Below are 9,217 nucleotides of genomic sequence, written 5' to 3'. Positions count from 1 at the left end.
ATAGAAATTTTATATATTTAAGATATAAATTTTAATATTTATTCATATAGGATCATAATGTCTAAATCACATTAAAATATATGAATTAAAAAATAAATTTTAGTTTAAATAAATTAATATTAATCATTATTTTAATATAATTTAGATATAAAAATTTAGATGTTATACATGTAAATATATAAAAATGGAAGATTATATATGCAAATTCTCCTATTATACAATATTAAAAAGAAAAAAATATGGTATAAATAATAAAAAGTTATTTAATATAAGGAATAAAAATTATATTTTTAAATACTTTTAATTAAAATTAAGCATATAGGTTCTAATATATTTTATGCATATTTCATATTATATTTTTGAAAGCTAACTCATAAACTAACAAGTTAGATCAGAGTTCGCTCAAACTAGACATATTAGTTCATCGGCTTCGCTCAAAAACATTTGTCTTGTTTAGCCTAAATCATCTTACAAGTCTATAGACTTCAAAAGAGCCTCATGATGATAGAGTATATTACTTCGTTGGATTGAAAATGTCATAACAAGGTGAGCACGGAAGACTAGTGTATTTTGATATGTATGATAATCAATGAAAGGCAAACGAGTTACACATATATTTATGTTTTGAATGATTTATAAAGAGGAGACCATATTACCTTGAAAGATATATCATTATTCATCATATTAAAAAATAAATATATAAGCAACTGAATGTATGAGAGATTTTTTTAAAAAAATTTGACCTGGAATGTCATATAGGGTTTGTTTATTATAAGGATTTTTTTTTCATGGGAACAAGCCCTTATGCTAATTACATTTTGGACATAGAGTTCAAAAAACTCTCGATTATGAGTATTAATTCATGTTCCTGCCGGTTTAGTCCGACTATGACTTCTATGGTAAGTTCTTTCATCATATATGCATAATGACTAGTGTCCTAGCAACATACATGATTAACATAGCAAGCATGCTATCAAGTACAAAAGAGCAAGAAAAAGAGATCTTGCAAAGAATATATATTTTAAAGAACAAGGATGATGGTGGAGGTTTATCTACTCATGTTGGGCGAGATAAAACTCTGGAATAACTACAAGAACATTTTTATTGACCACATTTTCATTGATATGGCACTCGCTTCATAGAGAGATGTTCGGTTTGTCAAACTTACAAAGATACGGCTAAAAAAACCAGCCTCTATCTTCCCCTTCCCATCTTGGATTCAATTTAGGAAGATTTAACTCTTGATTTTATTTTTGATCTTTCTCATACTAAGAGAGGAATTGATTCTATCATGGTCGTTGTTGATCGTTTCTCCAAAATGATGCATTTTATTCTGTGCAAGAAAACATTTGACGACGTCAACATTGCCCATCTCTTCTTCAATGAGATTGTTCGTTTACACAACCTACCTCATAGTTTTACTTCTGACCGTGATGCAAAATTTGTTTGCCGCTTTGGAGAGAATTTTGGAAACATTTGAAAATTGACCCTAAACTCAGCTCGGCCTATCACCTACAAATAGACTGATAGATCGATCCTTTCCAATTTGTTTATACAAAACAGCACAACCACCTTGTGAATCTAGCAATCCGACCAAAATGCAATAGCACTTTAGCTAATTATACAACAACAACTGTATTGATATCATCAAATTTGTTAAGACGAAGTTCAAACAACGTAAACATCTTCCAAATATAAACAACAATCATATCTTCACAAACGTTGCAAAATATTCAACCCGAGTGATATGGTAATGTTGCATAAGCTTAAAGAAAGATACCCACAAGGATCTTTCTCGAAGCTTAGCCCCCGAAAGATCAGTCCGTTCCCAATTATTCACAGAATTAAAGATAATGCTTATGTCGTAGACATTTCGTCAACTTTTTTGCACTTCTTCCACATCCAACGTGGCTGATATTTACACTCACCATCCACCTGATGGCATTCAAATTCAAGCTACCTCGGTGGAGTTGAGTTCTTTGGAATCGGGGGAGAATGTATATATTGATGCCGACTTCGCATTCCTGCAGGACATTATATCACATATTTCCTCTCCACTACCACTGCTTACTGCTTATTCCCTTGTTCTGTTAGCTACAGCATTGTACCCCTTTTATTTTGATTCCCCGCATTAAGTAATTTCTAGTATATAAAAAATTACTAGCTATATAGAATATATTGGAGATATAGTGGAGAACTAGAATACATTTTTAACCCAAAAGTTACCGTTTCATTGTTCTACTCTATTTTCTCATTTCTTCCTTCCGGAGCTGCTGCATCATAGGCATAGCATATCATAGGTTGGATTATGCCATCCTATGACCATAAGGTCCAATAATAAAGACATTATATTCCACCTTAGGGTGGAGAATCACATCATTACATCTGTGGAGCTGATAATTAAGACTTAATTACATAAGTCGTTTGAGTATGTTAGCTTTTAGGAAACTAAAGCTTTGCAATATTTTATCTCCATCTGTTGGACCAAATTGCATGCGCGAGGGGTTGATCAAAGGCTCCTTAGGAGCTATTCATAAAATCTAGCAGAGTTAGCTCAACTCAGGTATATTGTAGTCGTAAGCTGGCTTATCAAATTAGTGTTTCTGTTCACCTTTTCTATTCATTGGAACAATATATTTTTAGAATAAAGTATGCCGAATATTGAACTGATAATTTCAATGAACAAAAATGAAAATAGCAGCCCACATCATCTCTCTGTCTGGATCACAATGATGGAGTAGTCAGAATACAGTGAATATTAATTAGGCCGGTTTCCATCATCTCTGAGTCCAGCTTTCAGATCAAAAGAAAAATCAGAAGCTTTCCAGCAAAAGTAATGTGGTCACAACATCTGAATTAATGCATGTATCCAAATTATTTCTAGATAACGTGAAGGAAAGCAAGTCACTTTCCTTAATTATTTAATATTTAGTATGATGATTTCTGCTATAGGAAGTTCGTAAGGAATAATCTATTAAAAAAGCTTGTCATGCAAGAAAAATTAGGCTCATGAGGATTCAAGACACTGAACACTTCTTATAAATTTATAAGATAATTGTTTTACAGGACAATGTAGGTTGGTTGGTAAAATGATACTATTTATAACTATTTTGATTATTATTTTCTAAAATAAAATTTTAAAAATTAATATAAAAGATAACTTCATAATACAAAAAGTTAATGAAAACAATAAAAAAATAGCAGTGTAGTAACGATTTAAAAAGCAAATGAATAAAAAAGTTATCTCAAATAGACCTTTAGAATGTTCATACCAACTGCCACTCTCCTTCATATTTGTGCCAGTACTGTAATGAATGAGTGGTCGTAAATCTAGCTAAAAATTCTACCAGAGCTATTTGTGCCACCAATTTGAACATCGTTCGACTTCAGTAGGTCACTTTGAGCACCTACATCAGTACTGTATAGAATGCAAAATCTGTTTGCTCCTGCAACAAGGAGTAAAGTCTTCGCATAAGAGTATTGTGTCAACTCCTCCACTAATAAGAAGTGAAATTTTTTGGTTTAGATAGAATGATTACTTATGGGGAAAGCTCTCTAAGTAAAAGAAAAATAAACTTGTTAAGTTTCCCGAGTGTTGAATTTAGCTTCCAATAGGATAAGTGAACATATATTAGTATTTAGCTCACAATTTTTAATCTTTAGATTAAGGGTTCGTTTGGGACGGCTTTTTTATTGCTTCTTAAAGCAGTTTTTTATTTAAAAAATTAATTTTTTACTAGAAAGCTGCTTTAAGAAGCAATAAAAAAGCCGTCCCAAACAAAACCTAAGTCATTGTTTGAGACGGCTTTCTTGCTACTTCTTAGAAGAAAGCTGCTTTAAAAAGCAGCAAGAAAACCGTTCCAAACGAAGCCTAAAAATGAATTTGATATTTGATATATCAGACCTAATTTTTTATGTTTTATGTTCACAAACAAGTCGCATTCTGAAGTGAAAAAAAAATATAAAAGATAACTTCATAATACAAAAAATTAATGAAAACAATAAAAAAATAGCAGTGTAGTAACGATTTAAAAAGCAAATGAATAAAAAAGTTATCTCAAATAGACCTTTAGAATGTTCATACCAACTGCCACTCTCCTTCATATTTGTGCCAGTACTGTAATGAATGAGTGGTCTTAAACCTAGCTAAAAATTCTACCAGGGCTATTTGTGCCACCAATTTGAACATCGTTCGACTTCAGTAGGTCACTTTGAACACCTACATCAGTACTGTATAGAATGCAAAATCTGTTTTCTCCTGCAACAAGGAGTAATTAAAGTCTTCGCATAAGAGTATTGTGTTAACTCCTCCACTAATAAGAAGTGAAATTTTTTGGTTTAGATAGAATGATTACTTATGGGGAAAGCTCTCTAAGTAAAAGAAAAACTTGTTAAGTTTCCCGAGTGTTGAATTTAGCTTCCAATAGGATAAGTGAACATATATTAGTAGTTAGCTCACAATTTTTAATCTTTAGATTAAGGTTTCATTTGGGACGGTTTTCTTACTATTTCTTAAAACAGTTTTCTACTAACCGTCCATTTGTTTTGAGAAAAAATGGAAGAGAGAAAATGAAAATGGAAATGATAAAAGAATCATATTGAAATTAATTTTCGGGGATCGGTCGATTTGGTTGAGGAAAAATTGAATGGAAAAGCGATTTCTGGCTTTTTATTTTATTTGGTTTGAAGGACAAACCAATAAATTGAAGAATGAGCACAACCTAATGGTTTTATAATATCTATATAGCCAAAAAAAGTTTAAATTGGGTCAATTTGTTCCAAGAAAGTCTTAGCAAGTAGTTATGGCTATGTTTCAGAAATAAATTGTTAGCCCCAATTAATTATATTTATTTATATTGCATAAATTTTATTTTATTTCATCCTTTATTAATAAATAAAAATTATAAGAAGGAAAAAGCAGGTAACATTTCTTAACAAATGTTGGAAGCAGGAGTTTTTTTTTTTTTTGCTGTATAAAAAGTTTGATGCTGCAGTCTTCGGACAAATACATGAGAATATTAACACGATATTTTATAAATAAAATTACATTGGATTCTTTGCACTGTACACTATACGTTTATCGCTCTGAGTTCCTAACAATTGAGGGAATAAAATATGTCAATGTCCTTATCAAAAATTAACTGAAATGAACATTAAATTTTGTTAATTTACTTTGAAATTGATGTGACGATGCAGCTTACCAATATTTCAAGTCCATTTATTTTGGCCAAAATTTAGAGAACTTTACTCTCTTTGTTGAGAAATGACACATTTGTCAAATTTCAGCTTGGTTTGGGACGGATTTCTTACTACTTGCTAAGAAAAATTTTTAGTACAAAAATTAAAATTTTGTTTTAAGAAGTAATAAGAAAATTATCGCAAACGAAGCTTTGTAAGGGTTCAAGTTATAATCATGGGCCCGTGGCTTCTACATACCACTATTTATTTTGGATTTTATTTGGGAAGATTTTGGCCTTAATTTTATTCTTAAAGTGTTGCAAGCATTTATGTTGAGGAGCATGCTCAATTATAATAGCGGTATATTATTTTTCAAAAACAGCTCACTTTATTGGTTGCTTGTAGGAAGACATTCCATATTATATATGTGGCAAAACTATTTTTTCATGAAATCATATATGACGCTCTACATTTCTCACTTTTGATTGGGACTTAAAATTTATGATCTATTTTTATATGATCGAGTTGTGTAACCATTTAAAAATCTAACTTTGACTTATTCAGCCCATCATTTTCAGATGAATGGGCAAACGGAGGTTATTAATAGACTCAATATGCTCTATTATCTCATGAAGGATCACCTAAAAAAATATGATGAAATTTTAAGATAAGTTTTGAGTTTAAAATGCTCTTTTAGCATTGTTTAAATTATATTTTCGAGTAACACCGTCGACGTAGCAACTTTATTGAAGCCAAAGAGTAAAATTGTTATTAACATGGTTGCAAATTTTGATGCATCTGATGCTATTGGATATTAAAGCAAACCTTGTAGGACATTTTTTGACTGCTGCTTTCAGAAAATTTTTGTACAAAAAAATTAATTTGTAAATCAGTAAAAAAGTCATTCCAAACGAAACCTAAGAGGATAAACACATTGCTTACTTCTGTAGGCTTCGTTTGGGACGGCTTTCTTACTGCTTCTTAAATCAACCTTTTTGTATAAAATTTTTAATTTTTGCATTAAAAAGTAACTTTAAAAAACCGCTCCAAAGGGAGCCTTAGTTGCTCAGCCCACCATATGACAATAATGTGAAGATTATTGAACTCGAGCCAAGTTCTTCTAAATGTGAACGAAACTTATGCAGCTCATCACTACTCTCCATAGCTTTATTTTCGTCATCTTAAATATTTTATTTCACTATATATATGGTTTAAACGATATTATTAGACACATTATTAGCTTTAGGTTGATAGTGATATATGTACTCCTAACGGATTTACAGGAGAATCATTGAATATCGTCGTAGAAAATTTTCTTTCTTGAAAATATCTTTTTATGTTTTTCGTTTTGATTGTTTATTTTTATATATATTATATTGATCTTAAATTAAATTTAAGTATTTTAAAACTAATCTTAATTTGAATTTAATGAGAATATCCTAATCCAATTTCTTTCCTAATAATTGGTGCCCATAATTCCAAATGCGACAATCTAGTTGGTTGGAATAGATTTGACTTTGCCAATGTTCTTGGCTTCACAATTGGAAACCGGCTCATCATTTCATTTATATAATCTTAGTGTCGCCGAGTAAACAGTGCATGCATCCATTGATGCCCAAAAATAATAAAAAAATTTGAGTCAGGAAATAAAAATTTAATAAAAATGTATAATGAGACAAACTAGAAAGCGCCACGTCATTCGGTACCGAGTAAAAAAATGACGCGGCACGTTTTGGTTGATCTCCATATACTGTCTGGGATTCGCACATGATTATTTTTCATCGGAGGGACGGTAAATTTACCTTTTTGTTCTACCATATATTAAAAAAAAAAACTGAAGGGTTGCTCAACTTCATAAATTTCAATTTTTATGAAACTTCAAGCTCAATCTAAAAATCAGGCGGGGGACGAAATCATTAAGAGGCTTTCATTCGTTATATATTAGATATGATGGGGCTTAGAATGATCTGTATATCCTTAATTGTTCTTGCTAAGTACTCCATATTCATATAAAAAAGCTTTTGAATCAAGGAAAATTTATGGATATCCTAGCTTTGTAAATCCGACCCAAATAGTTGGGATAAAGAGACACCCCCCTCTGCAAATTTTTTGGCCATTTTGAGATATCTATATCCCACTAACTTTTGAAAAAGTAGCTGACAGCAGCTTCTTCACATGGCTCTCTTATCCTGAAACAGGACTTTGAAATTGTTGAGAAATATATATATTGCACCTAAACCTTAGATAATTCCTCCAGTCTTATTACAGTTTACTTTCCCACAGCTCATTTCTTGTTTTCTTCCTTCTTCCCATAATATTCTCTCTATCTCTACCAATTGGATTCTGTCACTTTCCATGTAATAATTATATTCTACTGTGCATAAACATCTACCTAAGTACCTATCATAAGAACCATATACAGATAATGAGAGCTCAAACAGTCTACATGCAAGCTGCTACTTCATTTTTTTTCAACATTAAGTGCCACATTAGTCTTAAGAAAGAGAAATATACTTTATTTCATGTTGAAACATTAAAATATATTGAATAATAAACACATACATCATATCGTCTCACAGTAAGGAAGAAAAAAAAAAACTTTTCATAACATTACCAATATGATATAGAGAACAATGGTGAAAATGCTTAACAAGATCTAAGTAAGCATTCATCAATGGTGATTTTGGTGATCAGGCCATGGCCAGAAAGCAGTTTCCATTCCACACAACAAGTTGCTGAAGTGTTCATCAGTGATTCCATTCTCAATCTTGCTGCAATTCAGATCTGGTGTTAACGAGCCATGCAGAAACTGTGAGATCATCGGGGGTCGAACTGACGAGAATAATTCTATTTTTGGATTATGATTTAGAAGGCTGTTCTCAGAGCTGTTCTCAGTTCTGTTGCTGCATGATCCTTCTGTTTCCTTATTCAGGTTTATGAGTTCAGCTGCTTCCCTTCCTTTGAGACCCAAAATCTGTAAAATTAATAGATGAATCAATCAATGGAATCTACTGTCATATAACTACTCAAGAAGTTTTGAAATCGATAAGGCCCAAAAAGGAAGAGAAATAATGTGCCCGATCATAAAGATAAAGAAAGTACCTCAGCTTGAAGTTTCTTGTTCTGAGCCTGAAGGGCAACATTCTCAGTTTTAACGGCTTCAAACTGCAACTTGAGCAAATCGTAATCCTTCTCCAACTGCTTGGTCTTCCATCTGGCTCTCCTGTTCTGAAACCAAATTGCAATCTGTCTTGGCTGAAGCCCAAGAGCCATGGCAAGTTGAATTTTCCTCTCTGGCTCCAACTTATTCCCAAGCTCAAAATTCTTCTCTAATGTCCTCACTTGCTCCATATTCAACCTTCTCTTTTTCTCCCCCGGGTGCGAGCAGTCATCATCGGAGAGTTCCTCCTCTGCTTCGCAGGCCTCGAAGTTACCGGAAAATGACACTGATCTCTTTCTCACCATTGCTGCCATCCCTGCAAAACAAGATGGCAAACACTCCAATTACTTCGGAAATGTTTTGAAAAGGTAATCAAGTGGTTAAATAATTACCTATGGAGAAGTCTTGGGGATTGGAGGAAGGCAATAAGGGATTGATGATTGAGGATTGTTGATGCTGATTAAGAGAGTCTTCTTCATTGGAATTCTGCATCTGGAAGATGAAGTTTGGGTGAAAGAAGGAAGAGGAAGCCATGTTTTGCCGTAGACAGAATGGAGAACTATGGGCTCAGTTGAGATCTATAGCTGCTATTATCTTTGGTGAAAGGCGGGGCAGAAATCAAATAAGAAATTTTTCCTTATATAAATCTTGATAATTATAGAAACTGTTGAGCATAATCTAATTTTAAAAATGAGTGGTAATAAAAAAGTTGTTATAAGAAAATTTATAAGGAATCTTCAATGAGCATTATTAAAAATTTGCGAATTATTTAATAATAAATTAATTAAAAATATGATTAAATATTATATTATAACGTCCCCAAAAGCAATTAATATTTGTTATTTGTTACTAAAAGCAATATTATGTCAAGTTTTAATC

At 32.0% G+C, this 9,217-nt stretch overlaps 1 protein-coding gene across 1 annotated transcript; it reads right to left on the bottom strand.

The window, feature by feature from the left end:
* Positions 1-7,762: 7,762 nt before the first annotated feature.
* Positions 7,763-8,935, bottom strand: LOC110112394 (homeobox-leucine zipper protein ATHB-13). The gene is made up of 3 exons (XM_020844608.2): positions 8,731-8,935; positions 8,281-8,654; positions 7,763-8,152 (listed from the first exon to the last, which is right to left on the bottom strand). The coding sequence occupies exons 1-3, from the start codon at positions 8,870-8,872 to the stop codon at positions 7,850-7,852; spliced, it is 819 nt and encodes a 272-aa protein (XP_020700267.1). The 5' UTR covers positions 8,873-8,935; the 3' UTR covers positions 7,763-7,849.
* Positions 8,936-9,217: the final 282 nt, after the last annotated feature.

Source organism: Dendrobium catenatum, unplaced genomic scaffold, assembly GCF_001605985.2.
Source record: "Dendrobium catenatum unplaced genomic scaffold, ASM160598v2 fragScaff_scaffold_1226, whole genome shotgun sequence".
NCBI lineage: Eukaryota > Viridiplantae > Streptophyta > Magnoliopsida > Asparagales > Orchidaceae > Dendrobium > Dendrobium catenatum.
Note: the sequence above shows the minus strand (reverse complement) of the source record. Positions and strands in the feature narration are given on the sequence as shown.